This window comes from Salminus brasiliensis, chromosome 15 (assembly GCF_030463535.1).
Source record: "Salminus brasiliensis chromosome 15, fSalBra1.hap2, whole genome shotgun sequence".
In the NCBI taxonomy this organism is placed as follows: Eukaryota; Metazoa; Chordata; class Actinopteri; order Characiformes; family Bryconidae; genus Salminus; species Salminus brasiliensis.
Genome location: NC_132892.1, coordinates 4,323,263 through 4,350,425, shown reverse-complemented (window position 1 = coordinate 4,350,425; position 27,163 = coordinate 4,323,263). Strand labels below are relative to the sequence as shown.

The following is a 27,163-nucleotide window of genomic DNA, read 5'->3' as shown; positions in this document are numbered from 1 at the left end:
TACTATTCACTACAAGTGTGTCTCCATTCATTACTGATCAGCTTCCGACCATTGGATCGCTGTTGACCAGGTATTATTTGGGCCAGGTGTGGCTCCATTAATTACTGATCAGTTTCTGACCACTGGATCACTGTTGAACAGGTATTATTTGGACCAGGGGTGGCTCCATTAATTACTGATCAGTTTCTGACCACTGGATCACTGTTGAACAGGTATTATTTGGACCAGGGGTGGCTCCATTAATTACTGATCAGTTTCCGACCATTGGATCGCTGTTGAATAGGTATTATTTGGACCAGGTGTGGCTCCATTAATTACTGATCAGTTTCTGACCACTGGATCACTGTTGAACAGGTATTATTTGGACCAGGTGTGGCTCCATTAATTACTGTTCAGTTTCCAACCATTGGATCACTGTTGACGAGATATGATTTGGGCCAAAAGTGGCTCCATTCTTTATTGATCAGTTTCTGACCACAGAGTTGCTGTTGACCAGATATTACTTGGGCCAGGAGTGTCTCTATTTATTACTGATCAGTTTCTGACCACAGAGTTGCTGTTGACCAGATATTACTTGGGCCAGGAGTGTCTCCATTTATTACTGATCAGTTTCTGACCACAGCATTACTGTCAACCGAAAATTATTTGGGCCAAGAGTGACTCCCTTCCTTACTAATTAATATTGGACTTGCAGCTGGAAGGCAATAACATCTCTCAAGAGCTTTGGAGACATGCACTGACATCATCAATCAATGCTATGTTAAGAGTGACTCCACCACCCAAAACATATCCCGACAAGAGCAGCTCCTTGGCAAGAAACTGTACACCAATAGACTGACTACAGCATAACGGTTTACAAGGTGGGGCAGTGGATCCCAATCCCGGTCCTGCAGGAGCCTCTGACCTTCCACTCATTAGCTAATTAGCTGAATCAGGTCTATTGGGAGCATGGTAAACACTGGTAAAACGTGCAGCACCGAGGGTCCTCCAGGACCAGGGTTGGAAACCTTGGAAAAGGGGGCCTTTTCATATGGAGACCGTACAGGAGGTCTCGGTTATTAAACTTCTAAGCTTCCCATAGCCCCAGGCCTTCTCTACCTTCATACCCCTGCAGTTCAGTACATTACCGGCACCTCACGACGGCCCGCTTTGCTGGGAGATGAAATCTGCAGCGTGTTATACAGGCCCGGGTTATTTTAATGACGCATGTCAGCACTTGTTGCTGCGTTCCTGCACGGTTCTGCAGGAAAAGAGACAAAAGCGAATGAGACCATTAATGATGCCATTAATCATCCCTTTGTTTGATGTGGTAATAAATTAGAAGCATCTAATATAGACTGTCAATTCAAACTGGGGCTCTGACAGTGAAGTACATTAGCACTTCTACACACACACCAACACACACACACACACACTCCAACATCAAAAACATCTCAATAAAAGGCACGTGCGCTAATTCTAACATGCTAACAATGTTTGTGTAATTTTCCGGCTCGCTGCTGTGTGTGTGCTCAGGAAAAAAAATGAAAAATACTGCAGCAACCAGCAGAGCAGTAATGGCACGGCAGCGCGACGTGTGCGAGCGAGTGGGTTTCCGAGTGTGTGTTTTAGCAGCAGCAGGGCTTTGTTCTAATGACTGGCCACACACTGTGCCATACGATCACAAGCCGGCGTCATATGACGGCACGATGCTCTTACAGTCACCGCCTTTGATCGCCCACATTGACATTAACATCAGGATCATATTATCCAGGCAAGAGGAGCTCTGAGGTCAGGAACGAACCACCGGGAAAAGGGCAAGGCAGTCTTCCCATCTGCTCGGGGGGCGTGGCTGAATGCGAATGGTGGAAAAGACAGATGATAAAAAGCAGGGGGCCAAGAACAGAGCCTTGAGGAACACCCTGTGTAACAATAGAAACAAATTGACCCCTAACTTTTAAGAAGGTCTACCACGTTTAGCATCTAAAGCTAGTGCTGCACATGAGCTATGAGGCTAGTTTTGCTAACAAGTAATTGGGCATCTTTAGCTACCAGGTTAGCACTGTGCAAACCCAACGCCTAAAGCTGCAGCTCGGATGTGCTTGATGCTTCGATTTGCAGCTCAAATGAGCTTGAACATTAACCAGCCCTATGAGGCAAAGTACATAGATCCCCTGGTTCATGTGCCCTATGAGGCGGTAATGGAATGCATTGCTATGGAGTGTCGAGCTACTTTTACTAAACGCTCTTAAAAAATAAATGCTTTTCAGAGCAAAGATATGTGAGAGTGCGTGGAACCTTTTTTTTTAAGGTTCTGTATCAATTACAAGCCTCTGTAAAATGCTATACTATAAAGTTATCACTACAATGTGGCATGGCCCAACTCCTCTACCTCCTCCCTATGTAAACCCTCCGATCTCACCACAGTCTCAGTTTGGAACAACACTGCACCCACCTCCGTCTCCTCCATTCTTCCCTGCAATCCACCTCAACCCTAGGGGAGGTATGAGGGGTAGGCCACAGCTTCATACTCCGCCTCGAAGCCGTCCTGAACTCCTGCCCAGCCAGTATGTTAGAGCTCATATAAGCCAATGTCCCAAAGTCCCAACGCAAACCCTGTCTCCACATTCCACAGTCAGAACCTCGGCCAGTCCGCAGCCTTATGTTTTACCCAGGGTCGTTCGTTGGTGTGTAAAGTCCGGCGAGTTTAGGCTGGCAACGGCGAGAAGGTCTCAAGGAAGTGTGCATCAGCCTTGTGAGCAACTTTGTGCTCGGCGCTGATTCCATTTTTCAGACGCCATACAATGATTATATGTGCTTCGGCAGCTGAATAATGGATTTAAGGGCTAATCCATTTTGGAGTTTACCCAGTGGGAGGGATTCTTCCATCACCTTGAGAAGCTCCTGATAATCTGGATAAAACTGAATTATTTCCACCCCTCATCTTCAGGCCGTAAGCCTGTTATGATAGACCAGGGTTCTGCGTCTGCTGTCCTGGAGGGCAACAATATTTCACAGTTTAGCTCCACCACCCCCACCACCCTGTCCAACACACTCCGCTCAGCTTATCAGTTTCATATCAAGACCTCCATTAAGTCCATCAGCCGTGTAAGAACATCACCCTTGTGGGTTTTTCTTTTTTTATCTAGTATAGCTAATAGAGTTGTCATGGTATCAGACTGGTATTGACGTCCATGTCGATATTAGTTGCCGTCTTCTGAACGGTCATATAGAGTAGAAGAAACTTCTCACCATAGCCAGCCTGAACTCACTGGACTGTACATGCCAACGAATGACCCTGGGTAAAACATAAAACTGTGGACTGGCTGAGGTTGCTGACCTTTTCGAAGTTCTGACTGTGGAAACAGGGTTTACACTGGGACATTGGGCTTCGAGGCTGTGGCCTACCCCTCAGACCCCCCCTGGGGTTGGCAGGGTTGGGTGCAGTGTTGTTCAAAACGAAGACTGTGGTGAGATCGGAGGGAATATTGTATAGGGTGGAGGTAGAGGAGTTGGGCCATGCCACATTGTAATGATTTCCACTATCAGACTGGTACTGGACTTCTACGCCGATATTAAGTGAAGGGTCATCTAGGGTAGGTTCCCCAGACAGGAACATCCCTCTGGGACGGAGGTCTGGCCCCCAGTGTTAATCCAGTGCATTGAACAACAGGAAATAGTCATATATCCACCTAATTTTAATTCTTAAGTCCGGCGCTACAATAGAGCCGTTGCAGTAGATTCATGGGAGGTGGAAATTCAGCTGTAGACGCAGGTGGAAGGTGATGGTGGATCTTCCTGGGTTGTGTTGGGTGTTTGTGACTCTGCCGATGTTCAGGCGAAGTTTTCTCTTCTTCTTTCCAGGTACTGTAACCCCCTCACCACCACTGTTGTCATGGAAAATTAGGTGGATATATGAGGATGTAATATAAGGTAGGTGTGCTAAATGAGGCAGCAGCTGACCGCGTGACCCCGAAGCCATCATCCATAATGGAAAGCAGTGTAGTAATGTGCCCAGGCTGTCCCTTGAACTCATCAGTGCGCTGTAACTTTCTGTCCACAGTCCTGTAAAGTCCGTTCGCGCCAGAAACTTGTCAGGTTGCAAAAATTTCCCAGCGCTTCCCAGCAGAGTGCCCTGAATAATGCACGAGCCCGGCTTTGAATAGAGGCGGAATTTAGTGAGGACTGTCTAGCAGACCTTACTTTATTATTCTGCTGGAGCTGGACACTGGCGTTAATACAAAGTGAATGACCGAAGAACACACACACACAAGTGCACACACACAAACACACACACACACACACTGACATTTTGGCAAGTAGATCGCTAGTCCGAGCCCCAGTTCTTTAATAAAGCATGTTTAGATCAGACCACATTAGTTTAGATCAGGACACACAGCTCTGTTTAATACATGCTCTCTCTCTCTCTCTCTCTCTCTCTCTCTCTCTCTCTCTCACACACACACACACACTTTTTTCAGGCTTTGAACTTAACAAAATCACATTTGACAACATTTCACTAGTGACAGCAAAGCAACTCGGCAAAATGCTGTGTGTGTGTGTGTGTGTGTGTGTGTGTGTGTGTGTGGTGGTAGAGTGTTTTGATTATGTACTTCTCAGGTCATCGGGGTCCTCTATCAAACTTGTGTAAAGGAGGGAGAGAGAGAGATAGAGAGATGGAGAGAGTGATAGATAGAGAGCAAGACAGGAGAGAGAGAGAGAGAGAGAGAGAGAGCAAGACAGGAGATAAATAGAGAGAGTAAGACAGGAGAGAGAGAGAGGGGGAGGAAGAGAGAGAGATAGTAAGCAAGAGAGAGCAAGACAGGAGAAAGAGAGAGAGCACGAGAGAGGGAGAGAGGAAGAGAGAGAGAGAGGAAGAGAAAGGAAGAGATAGAGAGAGAGGAAGAGATAGAGAGAGGAAGAGAGAGAGAGGAAGAGATAGAGATAGAAAGAGTAAGTGAGAGAGAGATAGAGAGAGGAAGAGAGAGAGATAGAGAGAAGAAGAGATAGAGACAGTATAAAAGAGAGAGTGTGTGTGTGGGAATGTCAGTGTACATATGTATTTGTGTATTAGCACGTGTGTGTGTGTGTGTGTGTGTGTGGCTGTGGAGTTGAGCTACTGTAGTGTTTTATTCATGAGTTTCTTCCTGCAGCTATTCTCTCCATCAGCCCAGTTTGATGCTGCTTTCAGAATCACACACAGCGCTCGCACCCTGTCCCCCCGTCCCCCCGTCCTTCCGTCCGGTCGGCATCATCTCACAGAGCTCTCGACTCGGCCCCTCAGTCTTTCAAGGCCTGAGCGCTTCACACACGCGGAGCTCGGCTCCTCGTGAACTGACTATGCTGTAATATCACACAGATAAGGCAACCTCCTGCGTACTCGGGCTGGCCTCCACCTAAACACGGCCTGATCGGCTCTTCTGGTGGTTCCTTTCTTGACCCTCTTGATCCTCCAGATCAGTGCTTCTGCGGGTTTACCCCTCCAGCCCCTCTGGTACGTCTTGTGATCGCAAGACAGCCGTTTAGCTTCCAAAGGCCTTTTCAGAAAAGCTGGCATCGTCCCATGATAATAAAGCTTCTCCGAAACATTGCGCCCACTTAAGGAGCGATTTGGCCTTGTCGCTGCCAGTAGATCTACATTGTAAACCCTGCTCTCGCCGTACTTACAGAGCTTTAGATGTTTAGATGTCTGCCTCGTGTTTGGACCTTGTTCCTCCAGCGATTTTCATTACAGAGAACGTATTTGCCCACTTTGAATGATTTGAAATGGGATTAGCTACGAACAATCATTTGGCTAAGGAGCTGCTGACTGGAATCTACAGCAAACTGCCGCATGGTCCCAGCGTTTATCACGTAGCACGAGGCGTTCAGTGATTATTTAACGGAAAAATGATGTTAGCGTCTCTCGCTTTTTGGTTTTACGAGGTCTCAGTAACGTCGTTCTTCTGCAGAGCTTCACTGTTCACTCAGAAAATACCCTTAGCTAGTTTGTAAAGACTAGGAGTCTGGAGACCACAATACTCCACGTACACTCTTGGATGAGGAGGGTCTTGAGCGACCCAGGAGAAGTTCGTTCCACCACTTCGGTGCAGGACAGATAAAAGTCTGGACGCTCGTCTTCCGTGGATCTTAAAGGATGTTGGGTCGAGCCGAGCCGTACTTGAAGCTGGAAGGGCTCTCGGTGCAGATCAGGCTTTTGACCATCGCCATCAAGTACGGAGGGGCTGGCTGGTCTTGGCAGTCTTGGCTTTGTAGACCAGAGTCAGTGGTCTGAATCTGATGACCTGGGCAGCAGCTACAGAATATATGACTTGCAGTAAACCAGACCAATCTTCCTTAATTAAAATGTATGAATTAAATATTCATATTAATTTTATTTTGGGGTGATACACTAAAGTTTCAATATGTAGAGACGAGAACTCTAGGGATGTTCATTAAAGACACCCAGCTGACACTAATCAGCCTAATTAGGAGGTTGAAGCTTTGGGCACAACAGGGTATCGTATCCAATTACATTTCTTTTATCAAGTAACCACACCCACTCAATCTCAAGAATGGTCATTAACTACGTTAGAGGTAGTAGCCTAAAATATTGAAATGGAGTCTTTTTTGCAAAGAAGCCTAAATCAGTGGCTATATCTAGCGGATTTGGGTGTTAGCATCATCGTCTAGGTAAAAAGGATTCATATAATTTAGTTATAATAAGTTATTTATTTTTCTATGAAGTGTTTTTTGCGAAACAGTGGTGATATAAAACTAAAAATAATCTGTAATAGACTTTGTTTATTTTTTCTAGATCAGTGTAAGGTGTGTGTGAGACAGCTAAACTTAATAATAATTAATAATAATAATAATAATTTTCCTATTTCAAGGATTTTATTAATTTGGAAAAAAATGCTCATATCTCCACTAAAACAACTTTACAAGAGAATGAAAAGAATCTGGAGCATTTATAACAGTCGATCATGAATTTAGACACAGTGGAAAGAACTTTTATAAGAAGATTTACTTTTTTTAATGTGAAAAATGACAAAAATGTAGATAATGTTTTTATGCAACAGTGGTGATATAAAATAAAAAGAATCGAATAGACGTTTAGACTTATTGTGATTTAATAGATCAGTGGAAGATGTGTGTGAGACAGCAAAAAGTTAAGTTATTAATTTTCCTATTTCAAGGATTTTTAGGTTATTTTTTTAAAATATTTGTCCGTTTTGAAAAATGCAGATCCTCATATCTCCACAAAGTCAACTTTACTGGAGCATTTATAACAGTCCACTGCATTTAGACACAGTGGAAAGAACTTTTATAAGAAGATTTACCTTTTTTAACATGAAAAATGACAAATAATTTACATTATTAAATAAAAAAAAATAGAAATATAATATAAAAAATATAAATTAAATATAATATTGTTTTATGCTTATATATTCATACAGTATACAACATGAATCTCTAATGTCTCTGGATTAGTTAACATTAATAACTAGAAATATTTCTAGACTATATTTCTGGACTAGTTAACTGTGTAAATGACTAACTAGACTAATGACTAACTAATCAAACGTATCTTTTCTGATTAGTTGAAGAAAACTTATGTTATTTTTATATTTGTTACTGTTGAATCTTTGATGTTTGATGTTTTCTTTGTAAGCTGTCAGAAAATGAACCAAAACAAGAAAGATCTCCCATTTAAAAAAAGCCAAAACATGCTTCCAAACATGCTCTTTATTGCTCCATGTGGTTCATGTGTCATGTTATACCACAACAGTTAATTCCACTTTTAATGTAAATTAATTTTTATATCACATTTAATCTGCTAATATGAGCATCTCATTGCTAACAGCCTAAAATGAGACCCTTCAAATTGCATGTAACCATTAGCTCACCAGCGTGAGCTCCTATTGTGTTATATCCCTGCCTGTGAATCCGTTAAACCTTCATTGCCATAATTGCAGGGATGCCTGATAACATCGGTGCCAATTGAGAAGAGGCACAATGACTCCAGCACAACATTGGTTGCAGATAATTGCATAAAATGGCCATTCCGGCTGAACACTGGGACCTGACCTATACGATGATGCATTAATTACGTTCTGGGTGAGCGGACATGCTCGCGGCTGTCCACACAGCGGCCTTTCTTTTCCCACTAGTTAAACTTCAGGCGGTATTGAGAGAGGACGCCTCTTAATTGACTGCAAATCCACAGAGCCTGTTTAATTCGATATTTATGATTCAGTGTAATGGTTCTATAATATCGGTAGCCGGAACCATGAGATTCCAGGAGTAGTGGTGAGTTAGTTAGCATTAAGGGTGGAGCACTCATTCCAGTTACTACCAGAGCTACTAGCAGTAACAGTAATAGTAGTTAAATTAGGCCGGACGCAATAGTATGTGATGCTATAATTTTGGGGAAGGTTGAGTTGCTGACCAGAACACACTACCAGACTACGCTCAAAGTCAGGGCCAAAAAAAGCAAACATGTTTGATTTGCACTGGCTGGTCTGAAACATGATTGGGAGGCCACAAATCTGAGTCTGCACACCTCACACACTACTCAATTCTCAGACTGACACGACTGTCCAACCAGGACTGACTCATCCAGACGGAGAAATTGAGCATTGTAATCCTTAACCTAAGTCACAACACTGTTGGACTGGTCAGCTGTGTAACATTACTAACTATAATTACTGCTGGACTAGTCATCTAGTCTAACCACTAATATTGCTGGACTAGTCATCTCTAACATTACTAACTATTAATATTACTGGACTTATCATCCCTGTAACATTAGTAAGTATTAACATTGCTGGACTAATCCTCTCTGTAACATTAGTAAGTATTAACATTGCTGGACTAATCCTCTCTGTAATATTAGTAACTACTAATATTGCTGGACTAGTCATCTCTGTAACATTACTAACCACAAATATTACTGGACTAATCATCCCTGTAACATTACTAACCACAAATATTACTGGACTAATCATCCCTGTAACATTACTAACCACAAATATTACTGGACTAATCATCCCTTTAACATTACTAACTAGTAATATTGCTGGACTTATCATCTCTGTAAAATTACTAACTATTAATATTGCTGGACTAGTCACCTCTGTAACTTCTGTAGCATTTCTAACTATGAATATTATTGGTACATAGCACTTAACCTTGAGTATTAGGTGGTGTAGACGCTGGTGGAAAGCTTTGAATTATAGATATTTTTCATTCTAAAATTCAAATCTAGATCTTCTGAATTATAGATTTTGTGGCACAGGCCAGACGTTGACGGATCAGTGCGCCGTGTCAAAAATGACCATTATGCCTCTTTGTAGTGACAGCAACAATTGTAATATCAGGCCTGATGTGTGTGTGTGTGTGTGTGCTCTGTGGTTTGTGGTGCTTTTTGGGCAAGCTCACAGGGAAGTGGAGTTGAGTGTAAGACTAGTTAGCGAGGCTAGTGACATTGCTGCTTTGTCATGCTATGCTAGCTCCCAACATATTTAACCATGCTCATAATGTCTGTATGATGGGAGGTCCTAAGAGCTCAGAGTGGTGCTGTAATAGTGGCCACCATTGCAACAACAACAAGTCAGCTGTTGAAATTTCCTCCCTCCTAGATCTTCTACCACCAAGTCTCCAACGCTCTGCTGACTCAATAACTGCAGAGCTCCAGACCTCCTCTGGCATTAATTAACATCAGCACAGAAACTGTGCACCAGGAGCTTTAAGGCATGGGTTTCCATGGCCAAGCAGCTGCTTGCAAGCCTTACATCACCAAGCACAATGCCAAGTGTCAGATGGAGTGCTGTAAAGCAGCAGTGGGAATGAGTTCTGTGGAGTCACGGATCACACTGGATGTCTGGATGGACGAGTGAGGTGGTACCTGCCTGACTGCACTGTATCAGCTGTAAAGTTTGGTGGAGGAGGGATCATGCTGTGGGGTTCTGGATAATGTCATGGGTTGGCCTATAGGCCTCTATAGTTCCAGTTCAGGAAAATCTTAATGCTTCAGCAGGCCGAGACTTTTCGGCCATTTGTACGCTTCCAACTTTGTGGAAAGAGTTAAGGTAGACCCTTTAGTTAGGGTAGACCCTTTAATGTTCCAGCATGACTGACTGTTCCCCCAGTGCACAAAGCAAGGCCTGCAAAAACGTGGTTGGGTGGTGACTTTGGCTTGAATAAACGTGACAGGCCCGCACATATCCCTGACCTCAACCCCATCCAACACCTTTGGGAAGAACTACAGCGGAGATTGCCGGCCAGGCCCTCTCGTCCAGCATTAATGCATCTTCCGGCTGAATGGGCAGAATGTCTCGTGTCTTGTAGAAAGCCTTCCCAGAGGAGTTGGAAGCTATTAGAGCTGCAAAAGGGAGACAAACTCCATATTGTATTATATATATATAATTCCTATGGGTTTAGAATGGGATGTCATACAACATTGTGTAGGTGTCCAAATACTTTTGTAAAAATAGTGAATAGTCAATGTACTGAGAAGTCACACCCCGATGTTTATTATAGCGTAATACTATAAAACATAGTGTGCAGTCCAGCTGGTCCAGCTGGTGGCTTTCCTTCTGTGCACTTCAGTAATCACCGGTGTTGACCTTGACTGTGTGTTGGTGTATTTACAAAGCCAGAAGAAGGATAGTCGAGTGTGTGTTTCTTTATATATGTGTGTGTGTGTGTGTGTGTGTGTGTGTGAGTGTATTTGAACAAAAAACAATTGAGGAGAAGAGAAAGGACACTAATACGGTGAGTGGCTTTAAAGGATTTTCAGCTGACCAGACGCTGGCTGACCACTAGACAATCAAACGAGGTCCCTTGATACAAGCCCAGACTGAGAGGACATGAGGGAAATAAAAGACAGGAAAGTAAAAGAAAGAGCGAGAGAGATACAGAGAGAGGGTGAAAGAGAGAGAGAGAGAAGGGCGAGAGAGGCGGAAAACAAGAGAGGAAGAGAGCCTCTACCCTGCGGCTGCTCCAGGCTATAAATATCTAACTCTCATTTCTTTGATTTGAAAACGGAGGGGATGGCGAGAGGGGGTGGTGGTGGTGGTGGTGTTTGGAGGAGGTTGTGGGTCCGCGGCACCCCCTTTTTTTCCTCATCCCCCCACCCCACCCCTCCCTCCTCTCTTTCTCTCTCTTTGACTGAGGCAGTGTCATCCTCTCCAACGTGGGCGAAGGAGTCAAATTATCAGCTTATTCTCTCTCCCTCTATCTCTCCCTTGCTCTCTCACTTTCTCTATGTGTGTGTGTGTGTGTGTGTGTGTGTGTGTGTAGTGCTTATTCTCTGTGAAGTGGCGCAAAGACTTTCAGCAAAACTTCAAACCTGATGATGTTCCTCAGAGAAAGACAGAGAGAGAGAGAGAGAGAGAGAGAGAAGAGGAAGTGCCGACGCATGATTAGCTCTGCTCGAGACTTGAGATGCTTTGCTAGCCCAGTAGCAGCAGGTGTGTGTATACTTCAGTCTTGTTGGGTGGTGTGTGTGTGTGTGTATGTTTGTGTGTATGTATGTAGTAAGGTATGTCCCTGTACACCAGTACGTTACCCAGCATGAACTAGCAGGACTGGCACTGTCCATTAGATTAAGCATGCGAATGCAGTAGTCAACCAATCAGAGGCCAGACAGTCCGGTAAAATACTTTACTACAGGTAACGCCACAGGCTTCGTAATGGTGCATCTCAAAAAAAAGTTCTATCTGTATCACATGTAAAGTGAGCCATTTTGATAGGCCGTTAGTTGGTGACATCATCACTCATGCTTCTCACGCTGAAGACGTCTGACCATAACAGTGTGGAATACAGTTTTACTGGAAAATGACAAAGGAAAGTTTGCCTTATTAATCTCCAATAATAATTCTATAGTTCTATACCACATTTCCTGCTGAAAGGACCTACAACATAGTCATCGTAATGTCCAAATCTAATCCCGTAGTTCTATTTCAAATGTCCTGATAGAAGACCTAAAACACAGCTTTATTAATGTCCAACAATAATCTCATAGTTGTATTTCAAATGTCCTGCTGTCAAGACTTAAAACACAGCCTATTAATGTCCAACAATAATCTCATATTTCTATTTAAAATGTCCTGCTAACAAGACTTACAGCATAGTCATATTAATGTCCAAAACAATCCCATAGTTCTATTTCAAATGTCCTGCTGAAAAGACCCAAAACACTGCCTATTAATGTCCAACAATAATCTCATAGTTGTATTTGAAATGTCCTGCGAAAAGACCTAAAACATCCTTATTAACCTCCAAAATAATAAATATTCCCATGGTTCTATTTGAAATGTCCTGCTGACAACACCTACAACATAGTCATAGTAATGTCCAAATCTAATCCCATAGTTCTATTTCAGATGTCCTGCTGTCAAGACCTAAAACCCAGCTTTTTAATATCCAACAATAATCTCATATTTCTATTTAATCCTCATTAATCTCCAAAATAATAAATACTCCCATAGCTCTATTTCAAATGTCCTGCTAACAAGACCTGCAGCACAGTCATATTAATGTCCAAAACAATCCCATGGTTGTATTTCAAACATCCTGCTTACAATACCCAAAACACTGCCTTTTAGTGTTCAACAATAATCACATAGTTGTATTTGAAATGTCCTGTGAAAAGACCTAAACATCCTTATTAATCTCCAAAATAATAAATATTCCCATAGTTCTATTTGAAATGTCCTGGTAAAAGACGTAAAACATGATTATTGATGTCCAATAATGATTCTATAGTTGTATTTAAAATGTCCTGCTGACAAGACTTAAAACACAGCATTATTCATGTCCAAAATAATACATAATCCCATAGCTTTATTTCAAATGTCCTGCTAACAAGACCCCAAAACATGGCCTTATGTCAAAACCTAATCCCATACTTGTATTTAAAATGTCCTGCTGACAAGACTTAAAACACAGCATTATTCATGTCCAAAATAATACATAATCCCATAGCTTTATTTCAAATGTCCTGCTAACAAGACCCCAAAACATGGCCTTATGTCAAAACCTAATCCCATACTTGTATTTAAAATGTCCTGCTGAAAAGACCTGCAATGTAGTCATATTAATGTCCAAATTTAACCCTATAGTTCTATTTGAAATGTCCTGATAAAAGATGTAAAACACAGCATTATTCACGTCCAATAATGATTCCATAGTTGTATTTCAAATGTCCTTCTGAAGAGACCTAAAACACAGCATTATTCATGTACAAAATAATAAATAATCCCATAGTTGTATTTGAAATGTCCTGCTGAAAAGACCTGCAGTGTAGTCATATTAATGTCCAAATTTAACTCTATAGTTCTATTTTAAATGTCATGTAGAAAAAATCTTAAAACATCCTTTTTAATCAAAAAAACTATAAATAATCCCATAGTTGTATTTCAAATGTCCTGCTGACAGGACCTGCGACACAGTGTTATTAATTCCCAATAATAATCTCATAGTTCTATTATAAATGACCTGCTGAAAATACCTGAAACACAGTCTTCTGAATGTCCAAATTAAATCCCATAGTTCTATTTGAAATGTCCTGCTAACTAGACCTACAACACAGCCTATTAATGTCCATCAATACTCCCATAGTTCTATTTGAAAAGACCTACAACACAGCATTATTATTACACTCATGATTCAATATTAAGAACAGATCAATTTGAATGATTAGATAATTATTGGAGAAACTTGTCAAAACCCGGTTCAGATCAAATTACTGATACAGACACAGCTGTGACGCTGCACCGCATCCCAAAAGCTACGGACCCTTATTTGTTGATCCTGCTATCGTCAGTGTGTAGGCACTGATTTGTGTGTGGGCATTGTGGCTGTGGTCACTCCACTGCACCTCCCTTCCTTGCGCTGAAGGGAATTTATGGCCGCTCCAGCCGATCTCATTAGTGTCTGCTATTTCTTTCTTAATGGCTGTGCAAAAGCAAATTAAAATGTTAATGCTAAATCACCATATGTGGTACTTCACTTACCCTGTAATGCACCAACACCGTGGGTTCCATTTCAGAAGGTTCCACATTTAACATCATTAGGACGCTTGATGATGATGTTGTGTGTTTTTTTTGTTTGTTTGGTTTGTTTTCATTTATTGAAGTTGAAACGAGACGCAGTGTTAATGTCAGTACTGTACCGCTCAGACAATGCACTGGAGCGCTCTCCAAGAAGAATAGGCCTGTACCCACTTTTTTTACGTGGGCTGAAAGCTTTCTTTGGCCTTCTCCAATGGAGAAACCCATCCAGATATTCAAAGGAAACATCATTCATCAAACCACATACAATCACCATTATCCTCGCTGCAAAATCCCATTAAACCAACAGTGAGTCACGTTGGCCGAAGCTCTATGAAACAGACTCAAAATAATGCCAGATGATGGCAGGTGACACATCTTGTTCGGCTCAGTAATTCTGCCCGTCCTCAAACCCTCAGATCATATGGGTGCTTCATCTATGACGGCCCATAAATCCATCAAGGTGAGCAGACTTCCAGTGACTTCCAGTGCGCGAAAGTCAGAGATCACCCTGGGTTTGCTGAGTGTCTATTAATCACAAGACCAGGTAGACCACCACCACCGCTGCTGCTCCCCCTGATATATAGCATTTACATTAGCATTCATGGTTGACAGAGAGAGAGGAGAACATCACGCTCCACCCTCGCCTCAGTTCTAAACATCGACAGACGTGTGGGTTCATCCTTCCAAAACGGGAAGACATCGCAACACTGTGGGTCTGAAAGGATGAGGAGCTGATCAAGAAGCTCCCACTAAGAAAAGCAAACTAAGTAGCTGCTGATGTTCTTGGAACTTGGGGCTGAACCAGACCCACGGTGCACCAGACGTCCTGTGGATGTTATTATTTGGGCTGAATCTGGTTAGCCCATCAGGGAGTCTGATTTGATTCAACTTTAGCCCAAAGTGGACGTCTTTGTAGGACCACATGTAGCCCTAATAAAGCCATGGAGGTCATTTGATGAAAATGTCGTTTACAAACCCTAGCTGGCCTTTCCGAACAGAAAAACATCTTATATTAACATCTTGGAAAGAAATACGTCTGAAACCATCGTCTTTTGCAGCAGTGAAGGACTGCCGCCGAGGCAGAACCATCAGAACCGACGTCTTTTCTTAACGTCCTGAAAAAGACGGAAAAGCTGTTTACCTTTCGTTCTACCATTCTACCAAATGTTAGCGTTGTTTAGGCGTCAGGCGGAGTCCGGACCTTAACATCCTTGAATGTGTTTGGGATGGTGGGCAGCAGAAAATGCTCTTGAATGTCTAGGACTGAATGTTGAAGGCGTGGAAGAATCTTCTTACGGTTTCGGCAGAAGCTCTGAAAGTGGCAGAGCCAGCGCTTCCCAAAATGAAAATACTGTAACAAAGCTAACTGAAAATGCTAACATGGCATGGTAGCATGATGGCTCCCAGTGCTAGTTGCTTTACTTACCTGTAAGGGTCATCATTACACCGCAACCTCGGCAAGATGGAGTTACGGACCAGCCCGAAGATACAACAGTTGAGCAAGCTAGCTTGTTTGCTTTTCTCCAGAAAAGACAAGAACTGGATATCTAAATACACGCAGTTCCACGCAAGGGCAGCATTCAGAAGGCTACGGGACACCGACATAAGCCTGTAATGACCATAAGGCGAAGTGCGGACCACGCTTGCCTGGCTGAGGCAGGGAAGGACAACTCGAGAAATTCGGGCTGAAGTTCTGGGCGGCTTCGAGCTGATGGGACCAGGCAGAGGTCAAGTGTAATTGGACCATCAGGAGGTGCAGGGGTGGAGGTGGGGTGCGAATGTTCACCAGGAGAAGAAGAGGGAAGAGGAGTGGTTTTATAGAGGGGGTGGTAATGGAGAGGAGCAATTTGGGCATGGTCTTCCTTCTTACATAACTTCGTTAAGTTGAATATGGCTCTTTTGGACCGCTTTGAGGCGGAAGACAGGAATCACTTACACTGTTGGGAGGTACGAGACAGGCTACATCGTTTAGATAACTATGATGTGGAGGCGAGATGTCGATTTCGGTCCTGACGAGATCGAATTACACTGATGACCGACCTACTTTCTACCGACTTGGAGCACCAGTGACCATTACATTTACATTTACATTATATTTACAGCATTTAGCAGACGCTCTTATCCAGAGCGACTTACGAAAGTGTTTCACTGTTTACTCCAGAATAACCTCAACTAGTTTGAATAGACTAAAAAGTCAAAGATCCTCTAATCTTAGAGTCAATATGGAGAACCATAGTAGTCTACTCTTCGCCCAAGTGCTCTCGGAAGAGGAGGTTCTTCAGTCTGGGTTTGAGGACAACGAGTGTTGGACTCTGCTGTTCGGACAGAAAAAGTCTGGACGCTCGTTTTCCGTGGATCTTAAAGGATGGCGGGTCGAGCCGAGCCGTACCTGAAGCTGGAAGGACTCTTGGTGCAGATCAGGCTTTTGACAACCACCATCAAGTACAGAGGGGCTGGCTGGTCCAGTCTTGGCTTTGTAGGAGTCTGATGTGCAGCAGAGGAGTCGAACATGGCTGAACTTCAGTGGAGCTTTGTCCTCAGGTGTGAGTCGTTGTTAATGTTATCGACTATAAACAATCTGTTGCCGTCCATGTTTCTATGGCAGCGTGTTGATTGAGGTTATGCATTTGTTGGCGCCATGTAAAAGCGGTCGCAGACTTCGCATTAGCTGGTTGTTACTAGTAAAGACACAACGTACGAGTTTCTGGTGAAACCGGATTTGGACACTAGTCTTAACCAAGTACCGGAGAACGAAGGATCCCCTGTATTTCTCACCCGTTACGAATTCTGCTATTCCATTAAGAGTTCCCAAGCGTTTTCTATGTTAGCATTTTAGCAGAGTGGCATCGGCTCAACTTTAGCCAGCATGCAAAATATTTCACACCACGTCTTCTGTTTGTAAGCGCAAGTCTTCCTGGGAAAAGGTGTTGGGACACAACTGTGGCTGAGAAAAACTGGACAATTACGGCACACACTTGCGCTGTGTCGGCAACTTTCGCGCCGTCTTGTTTGGCAATGATGCATTGGGCTCAGCAGGAAGCAACAAGGCAAAGTCACTAAAAGGTAAATTCAGAGTGGTTCTCGCCGGGTAAAAGTGGATTCCCTGTCTCAAAACTAATCTTGCTGTTCCCCGGCGTACTGCTCGGCCTTATCCAGAAGAGCTCAAACAAGCGCTAAACTGCTCTGAACCAACCAGAAGTCTTAAAGTAATGTTTCCACCAAAAGCCCAAGTGTAGTCAATCAGCCAGGACGTCTTTAGTGTCAGAAGTCTGGGTTTATGGGTTTATACAGTCTCAGAAAGCACATAGGCAGGTCTGTCTGAGACAGGGTGTGATGATTGAAGCATGGCGTTTGCATGATGCTAATTGGTGGGTTATAAGATTAGCTGTTTAGCTACATTTGTAACTTCCAAGAAAAAGACAAGGAAACTTGAGGCACTAAAGCTGTCTTGGCTGATTGTTTACATTGATATAATTAGTGTAAAATTGTGTAACTTGGATAATTTGCTAGATCCCTTTTATCAATAGATCCCCAAACTAGCCAAACGCTAATATGTTAGCCATGAGACAATAAGAGTGAGAAAGTGCAATCAGTCCTCGTCACTTTGGTTGGGGTGAAAAATGCTCAGATGTGTTTTTTTCCAAGCCTGTTTACCACCCTGTTATTTTGCCTCATAGTAAAACTTGCTGTGTTTTGGTTTACAGCACCACAGCAGATCCTGGAAGCCACGTAGCATAGCCTAGTTAAGCTTAGCGGTACAGTAAACTTAACAGGAACGTTGTGATTATTTAAAAATAAATTATTCCCTTACCCATACCTTACTGGACAGTGTTACTGTCCTCTCGCAGTGGTGTCCGCTTAGCCTGCTAAAGAGACTAAAGCAGGTAGGCTAGTTTTAGCTTTTAGCCTAGCACTGCACCACACCACGTTCTTCGGATTGGCCTGCAGAATTCCCTGCATGGGTACCCACAGAGCTGGCAGTGCATGGCAGCTATGATGAAATGCAGCGAATCTACCAGTGACCAATTTTGCAAAACAACAAAACAACATTGTAGCACTTTTTAGCGAGCTAATGTTAGCTAGTTTAGTTTCAGTTTCAGTTTCACGTCAGTAGTTTTAGAAAAAGAATAGTGTTTAAATTTTTTGTTATGTTAATTTTTACATGATTTAGGCACGAACATATTCGTTTATTAATAAGTCAGAACTCAAAATTTCCCTGTCCGCTAGAAGGCTAGAAGGATGGGTCACCCTTTTGAGTCTTGGTTCCTATCAAGCTCCAGAAAGCTGCTTTGTGACAACTTTCGTTATGAAAAGCTTATAGAAATACATTTGAATTGAATTAAATTAATAAAATTTTCCATTCTAGGCCACTTTGTGGTCCGGTCCCAACCTACGTAACCCAAGAAAAGCTAAATATTGAGTAAAAATATCTTGGTGAAGTATCGTGATGTTATATTTTTACCATATCGCCCATCCCTACAGCTTCATTCACTGCTAAAAAATTGACTCGATAGCTTTGATAAATTTGATAAAACTTTGATAAAGTATTTTTTTTGTTGATAAAGGAAAACGTCAGTCAGCTTCAGTTTCAACAAACTTCAATGAACTATTTATGAATTTGCTGCCTCTGCAACAGCGCTACACCGTCGCCTTCAGTCTTTCCGTAAGGCCTTACTGAAGTACCGCAGTTTAAAAAAAAAAAAAGCCCAGGCAGCGCTAATGAAGTCTAAGCTATCAGCCGTCGGACGGTGACTGAATGTGACACAACACAGCAAACAGTTCAGCCTGCCTGACGGTAATGCCGGAACGGTGCTGTCAGAAGAAAGTGGCGTTTGTCTGAAGAGTAAGGTTCAGTTTTGTTTCCTTCAGCATCTGTTGTCAGTATGCATTGTGCGACCGGTGGCCCGTCAGCTGAGCTGACAGGAAATGACATCGCTACAGCCAAGAGGCGAGGTGTCGCTGATACTTTTGCTTCACCCACAACAGCTGAAACAGCCCATCTGGCTTAGAGGAACTCTCAAAGACAAGGTTTTTTAGAAGTGTAGAAGGGAACGGTGCTGACAATACACTGCGGAACTTGTATTGGTGAAGCTGGCAGGAGGCAGGAACTGATTAACGCTGCGCAACCCGGGTTATATTCATGTAAAATCACTGGAGAATTACTCTACCGCCTCAGTCCACATGCTTCTTTCACTTTCGATGCCAGTCTGCCATGAAGTCACCTGTAGGGGGCGCCCATAAGCAAGATCAAATCTTATACTTCCTCCAGTTTCTGACAGATTTTCAGATTTTGACCAAAGTTTGATAAACTAAACAAACAAAATATTTTGCTCTTAAATCTATTTATTAAACTTATAAAGAGTAGATAGCATAACCTAGAGCTGGGCAATATTACGATATTATCGTGTCGTGGTTAAATTTGTTTACAAAATGCAGCATTTTCTGGTTTTACCTGTGTAGATAAGTTGAAAATGCTCAGATATATTGTCACAACCCTGTTTACCACCCTGTTATTTTTCCTATTTTTCCAGTTTTATGAAGGGCCTGTGAAATAACGATAACATCAATATTTTCTAGATGTTTATGAATTGTTTTGCGTCAGCTGTGACTGCAGGGAAGTTGCTTAACCAACTCTGGTAATGCTGGTAATTGACCCATTGGATTAGTTGTTATTGGGACTTTGTACCGAATACCCGACGGGTACCCATGACCCAACGGGCCTTGTGTAAAAAAAATAAAAAATTAAAAAATTAAAAAAAAAGCTACTAGAGCTACTAAAACTACTCATAAATAACCAAATATTCTCAGAAATTCATAAGAAGAGCCCGTCTTGCAAACAATGTGAAAGCTGTAGCCTTTGCTACAAGTATGCTATTTTCTTTGCCCTGAAACAAGCTGCCTCAGAAAGGACCTGAGAGAATCACACAAGGCCTGTTTACCTGTTCAGGTCTGCTCCTGATCTCTTGTGGGATATATGGCCTGTGGAAAAAGAAAATCAGCCATCTGGAAGATACAGACGGCCCAACTGGCAGCTGGCAGCTATAGGCTAGTCTTAAAGATAACCTGCAAGTTGCAATGTGGTCTCCGTATCATCTCACCATCTCCTGGGTCGTTTTAAAAATGAAAAAACAATCTGATACAAAGTCACAGGGTCACAGAGTCAGTGAACAAGATCACTCTTAAGTCGGCCGTTTAATAAATGTGAAACTGCTCTGAATCAGGAGAGAGAGAAGCTGGTTAGCGTTAGCTTAGTTAGCAGGATAACAGTCTGCTCAAACTCAAGCCTGACTGACAGAAACCCCCTTTAGACGAGAGAACGACTCCCGACGAAGTTAAAGGTTTCCCTCATGGTTCATCATTTGGATCTGTAGCCACTCGCTAAGCTAGCCTTTGCTCAGCTAGCTCGGCTCAGCTAGCCACAGCTCCAGCGAGTATCAGGCAGCCCAATCCAGCTGCTGAGCTATTAAAAACTCGTGTCTGAGGGAGCGAAGTCGAGCGACTGATGTTGGCAGAGACAGGAAGACGAAATGAGAGAGCCTCGTTAGCTAGCAGGCTAAACACCACAGCACAGGCCAAGTTCCAGCTGACTGAGGCTCGAATCCCACCTGTTTAGAGGATAAGGCCTCATATCTGAGAGCGCAAGTGAAGTGAGTCGAGTAAAGGTCGACGCTAAGGTCGTCGCTAAAGTCGCTGTTAAGGTGGGCTTAGTTTTTTCCCACCTGTTTTCAGAGCAAGTCCTTATCATTTAGAGGGCTCTCACAGTGTCCCCCACCCTGTAGCTCTCCTAAATGGGGGGATGATCTTATTTGGTCGTGTACTAGACAAAGACACCTCAGATACATCGTAATTTGCACCGCCACTCTACAGCCTTGCTGGCTTTCTTAGGGTATCTTTACTGTTAAGCACTGTGTTCTACTGCCTCACCGGACATATCTGCTATAAGCTGACTGCGCTCACCTATATGTCAAAGTATGTCACATGTCTCGGGGACCTGTCCTCACCGCTCACATTCAGTACTGAGGGCCGTGTCGACGCTGCACTGCCCTGTCTGCTTATCGTACTGGCTGTCCCTCGTAGTTATCATAAGTACTGGATGGGCCCTTTGCTCTGCGTTTGCACATTTGCCCTTTATTCAGTCTTGTGCAGTTTCGCGGTGTTCGGTGCAGCGCCGTGGTCCTGGAGGAAGGTTATTTGACTTCACCATGACTTGACTCGACAGCCGGCGTCTCAGGTGCTCCCAAACTAACACACAGTACAACAGGGGGAAGAGAAACGGGATCCAAAGAAATGCTGTCAGAATGCAGAGATGAGGTTGCTGTGGGGAAATGTGAGGGTGGCTGAAAGCACGTTTAACTTGGACATGTCGAGTCGAGTCAGGAATCGGAGACACGTCAGTTGGCTGAGATTTTTCAGAGCTTTTTTGTTGGGTGTTTTTGGGAAAAATACACAAGGCTTGAATTTGAAGGAGGAATTCGAATTAACATAAATAAATGAGTTATTATTCGAATTAATTATTGTTCAAGAAAAAGAGACTGAAGACAAAAAATTAGCTTTTTCTAAAATATTTTTTAGTATCTAAATCATGAGAGTTTAGTCAGATTATTTATTGGTTTACGTCCAAGATTTATTTAGATGAAATGAAAAATACATTCGCCTAATAAAGCTGTAGACGACCAGATACTATTATTATTTCAAAGCGGACAAGGCCGCAAATATTTGTCAGACCTACCATTTATAAATTCATGTAAAAATGTTTCATTAAATTCAATAATTCAATAAAAAAATAATTTCTGTCAAGACTAACATTTTTCTTTTTAATGTAAAAATAATTCTTTAATTCAAAAATCCCATACAAATCATTTCTGTCAGACTTACCATTTATTTATGTATGTAAAAATGAATTTCTGTCAGGCATAACATTTTCTTTTCATGTAAAAAAAGTTTAAAAATGTGACGCATTATCAAATCCGGAGTTACGAGGCAGTTTGTCATCTGCCTCTCATCTGTAATTGCTGGATCTGTGCGTCCGTCTGTGGGTTTGTGCGAAACTGACCAATGGACACTATTTTATTAGCTAAGACTGAACCTATTAGCTGAGGTAAAGCCATTTCAAACACCAAAGCAATTCAGCCACATGAGTACAGGCATGTTATTTTACAGGAAATTTGACTTAATTTTTGAGGTTTAAGGTCAGACTATGACTTCACACAGTGCTCTAGGTCACGTGGGGTCTCAGTACAGAGAGAGCTGAGACTGTTCTGAACATATTGATATAAAATATGTGGGTATTTTTTTTTTATATGCCAGTGCCTTTAGAGGCGAACTTAAGAAGATCTGCAAAAATCAAGAAAATACCTTATAGACTACTGTAAAAAAAAATACAGTACACTTACAGTTAAGGCTTATTTAATGGGAGGCTTTTTCCAATATTAAAAAAATATATAAAAAAGAATGATAATAATATTCACAAACAGAATCTGTGCTCTAAAAGTTGCAGAGAAATGTCATATTTAGGTTTCTTTTCACGTGTTTCCATTACGAAAAACAACGAAACATGTAATTTTACCCCTTTATGCCTCAAAAATTTGCATTTTGCAACTTTTGTAATACAGTGGGGATCTAAAAGTCTGAAACCTCAGTGTTGAAACTGCTGTTAATTTCATTCATCTCATTTAAAATAAGTAGAAAATGTGAAATATGTAGCAGTGATATTTAAAATGAGGCATTATTTGTGCGTAATTATTTTTCATGTAAGCAAAATTTCTGGCATTGACCACATCAGTGTTTTAATTTGTAATAAAAAAAATATTACATTAGAAATTAGTGTATTGGTCAATCGGCTGAGTGGGCGTCATTGTTTTTTGGTGTTTGCGTGTGCGGCCAAAAATGTTGAAAAGCGTAGATGATCATGTCCGGTTTTGGTCTTTAGGAGGACAGCTAACACACCTGTCCATGCCACTATAAACGTCTTCTTCTCTGGAAATGATAAGCAGCAGCGTGTCTAGACGACGTCTAGTCCTAACCTCATTAACATCAGTCTGTTGGTTCTTTGGTTCTTACGTGAGCGTTTTATAAATGCTACATCCCCATATAGCAATTTTAAGGCCCACACACACACACACACACACACACTCCTGGAAAGGAAGGAGGCGGAAACCACTCACTCAGTACTCCAAGTTCCCATTGCCGTCCTCACCTGAGTGTGTGATATTCATTGTGCCTAATTAATTAATGTGCCTGTCATATGTGTGAGGATAAGATCAGAGGGACTGTGGGTTTGGTGGATGTATGAGAATAATTAAATCTGTGTGTTTGTGTGTCGTAGTGAGTGTGTGTGTGCGTGTGTGTGTCTGAGTTTGATTAGATCCGAGAGAAGTAGAGGCAGCCTTTTATAATTCAGTCCTCTCTGAAGCATGGCGTGAATGTGTGTCGGCGGACGAGCTACGTACGTGTTATCTCCGAACCAGACGGAGGGCCCTGACTTGATGCTACATTCCAAACGCTGACAGAACGAGCGTTCTGCACGAGCTCCAACAAACGCTGAAGAAACTGCGCTAACTAATGTGATCTGATCCCAGCATGCCTTATTAAAGAACTGGGCCTGTGATGGAGAGCTGCTCACCAAAGTGTGTATGTACTGTATGCGTGCATTGGCTGCAGGCGAATGTGTTCATATATATATATATATATATATGTTCATGTGTATATATATTTATATTTATATATATTGGTAATGAAACTCGAACAGTATCCTTAAAATACTTTAGACATATTGTGTATCACAATAACAGAATTAATTGTGATTTAATAACACCCCAACGCCCAACTCTAGCTTGAGGTTGTTTTATATATTTATATATATATATATATATATATATATAGCAATGAATACTATAAAGATGAATTTCTTATTTAAAAATTCACTGTTTTAATGAACTTTATTGCTGATATAAAAGATGAACGCCACAACATGTATCAGCAATAAAATATAGATTATTTTAATATAATATATACATATTTTTTGCATCAGCAAAACAGACAAAAGGGATAAAATGTGAGGCAGTAATAAAATAACACAAATTAAAGTAATAACTTACTGCTTCATTTGTATTAGTGACTTTTGTTTTGACCCAGTCACAGACAGTTTAGGCTTCAGGCAGAAATCTGGATTGATATTTGACCACCTTTTCCTGGCAGAATGGAGTTGTGCAGCAAAATGTGTTGGTTTGCTGGCACATATCCAACTTTTAAGCACTTTTACGGTAAAATTAGTAGTTAGGAGTAGTTAACATCTATCTAACATCAGCTACAGTAGGTAATATTTAACATCAGCTAGAGTAGTTAACATCTATCCAACATCAGCTAGAGTAATTAACATCTATCCAACATCAGCTACAGTAGGTAACATTTATCATCAGCAAGAGTAGTTAACATCAGCTAGACTACTTAACATGTACTTAACATCAGCTAGAGTACTTAACATCAGCTAGAGTAGTTAACATGTACTTAACATCAGCTAGAGTAGTTAACATCAGCTAGAGTAGTTAACATCTACTTAACATCTTATAGAGTAGTTTACACCTACCTAACAGAAAGAGTAGTTAACATGTACTTAATATCAGCTAGAGTAGTAAACATCTACTTAACATAAAGAGTAGTTAACATCTACTTAACATAAAGAGTAGTTAACATCTACTTAACATCAGCTAGACTACTTAACATGTACTTAACATCAGCTAGAGTAGTAAACATCTACTTAACAGAAAGAGTAGTTAACATGTACTTAACATCAGGTGGAGTAGTAAACATCTACTTAACATCAGCTAGACTACTTAACATGTACTTAACATCAGCTAGAGTAGTTAACACCTACCTAACAGAAAGAGTAGTTAACATGTACTTAACATCAGCTAGGGTAGTAAACATCTACTTAACATAAAGAGTAGTTAACGTGCTTACCATCAGCTAGACTACTTAACATGTACTTAACATCAGCTAGAGTAGTTAACATGTACTTAACATCAGCTAGAGTAGTTAACATCAGCTAGAGTAGTTAACATCTACTTAACATCTTATAGAGTAGTTTACACCTACCTAACAGAAAGAGTAGTTAACATGTACTTAATATCAGCTAGAGTAGTAAACATCTACTTAACATAAAGAGTAGTTAACATGTACTTAACATCAGCTAGACTACTTAACATGTACTTAACATCAGCTAGAGTAGTAAACATCTACTTAACAGAAAGAGTAGTTAACATGTACTTAACATCAGATGGAGTAGTAAACATCTACTTAACATCAGCTAGACTACTTAACATGTACTTAACATCAGCTAGAGTAGTTAACACCTACCTAACAGAAAGAGTAGTTAACATGTACTTAACATCAGCTAGGGTAGTAAACATCTACTTAACATAAAGAGTAGTTAACGTGCTTACCATCAGCTAGACTACTTAACATGTACTTAACATCAGCTAGAGTAGTAAACATCTACTTAACATCAGCTAGACTACTTAACATGTACTTAACATCAGCTAGAGTACTTAACATCAGCTAGAGTAGTTAACATCTACTTAACATCTTATAGAGTAGTTTACACCTACCTAACAGAAAGAGTAGTTAACATCTACTTAACATCAGCTAGAGTACTTAACATCTACTTAACATCAGATCGAGTAGTAAACATCTCCATTTTGCCGGGAAGAGTGGTCAAATATCAAACCAGATTTCTATCTATAACTTCTTGACGGCTTCTGACGATGACTGGCCACGGTGCAGCTAGTGGACATTTATTAGATGTGCTGTATGTATATTTCTGACCCTGTATGTATCATTGTGACCCTGTGGTGAGTTCAGAAAACCTCCCCAAATGTAAACTTGTGCACCAAATTCTTGTTTTTTTTTTTTTTTATGTCAGTTTCGTTCCGCCCCAGAAAAACAGTTCAAAGACATCACTGAAAGCCCAATATTGGCGTGACTTTCATTTCCATAATGAGTGTCTGCAAACTTTACCCCACATCCGTGCGCATATACTTCATGTGTGTGTGTGTGTGTGTGTGTGTGTGTGTGCTTACCTAAATATAAAATGAACACTAATCAAGTCATCTAGCAGCCAAGTGTGATTTTTTGCAATTGCGCAAACCTAACATATCCAAACGATAATAAGCGGAAGCAATGGAAGCTGCAGCCAGACGAGAACAAAACAACTACTCGTCTTTCCTCCTTCCTGCAGGAAGGGATTGGGCCAAACGCACACTCCGCTTGAATGGCGCCTCACAATATGAGCTCAGTCTTGCTTAAGCTGCATGAATTTCATGCACTAACCGGTTTCTGGGACTTGGAGTTCTCAGATTTAGTCGCCCTTAAGGTAAACTGTAATGAAGGCCTAATGAATTCTGGGAGTTTGAGGGTGGCTTTTTTTTCTTTCAGTTTTTCTATTTATTTATTTATTTTTACGGCCTCAAACGCCCCGGAGGCGAGCGTAATGAAGAGACATTATGAAGACATCATCTTCACATGCATTACAAAATAATAATAATAATAAAAAAAACCCAACCCAGGCAGTAATGTGCGAGAGGAAGTGCCACGCACTGACACATGCACAGGTCAGAGAGGCGGCTGATGGATGAGGCGTCGTTGGACTGTGAGGAATGTGGGAATGTGGGGACGAGGGAATGTCGGAGATTTTTTTTTCCCCTGATCTTTTTTCCCAAAACAGGTTTGTGTTGATGGATGAGAGTGTGATTAGACGGGTGATGGATGGTCGGAATAAACAAGCGCAGTGCCGGCCGAGTGCTGTGGAGAGCAGTGTCTGATGTTTGGAGAGTGGGAGATGGTATATCAGGCCGACGAGGGGGTTAACGCCTGACGTTCGGATAAAAATGGCCTGAATCGGAGTGAAGAGAGTTATTTAAGGTACTTTGATGGTTTCAAAAAAAAAAAAAAAGAATAAAAACACGGACGAAAGTTTGAGGATAAAGGAGTGCTTTGATGAAGAGAGGCTGGTGGTGGGCTAAAATGGAGCGCAGTATAGATGGAGTGATTTGAAGAGTCACGCTTTGATAAAATAATGGTTGGAGGGTAATGTTTGGAGAGAGGGAAGGAATAATAGAGTTTGGCTAATGGAAGAATATTCGGAT

At 41.7% G+C, this 27,163-nt stretch overlaps 1 protein-coding gene across 3 annotated transcripts in view; it reads left to right on the top strand.

The window, feature by feature from the left end:
• grin2ab (glutamate receptor, ionotropic, N-methyl D-aspartate 2A, b) overlaps positions 1-27,163 on the top strand; it is a 147,817-nt gene that overhangs the window by 55,693 nt on the left and 64,961 nt on the right. Inside the window, exon 1 of one of the 3 annotated variants that reach the window (XM_072656632.1) lies at positions 23,591-23,651. The exons of the other annotated variants lie outside the window; for them this stretch is intronic. Coding sequence (XP_072512733.1) covers positions 23,628-23,651 — 24 coding nt within the window. The 5' untranslated portion in view covers positions 23,591-23,627. Of the gene's footprint in view, positions 1-23,590; positions 23,652-27,163 lie in introns of those variants that run through there. 3 annotated transcript variants of the gene reach the window in all.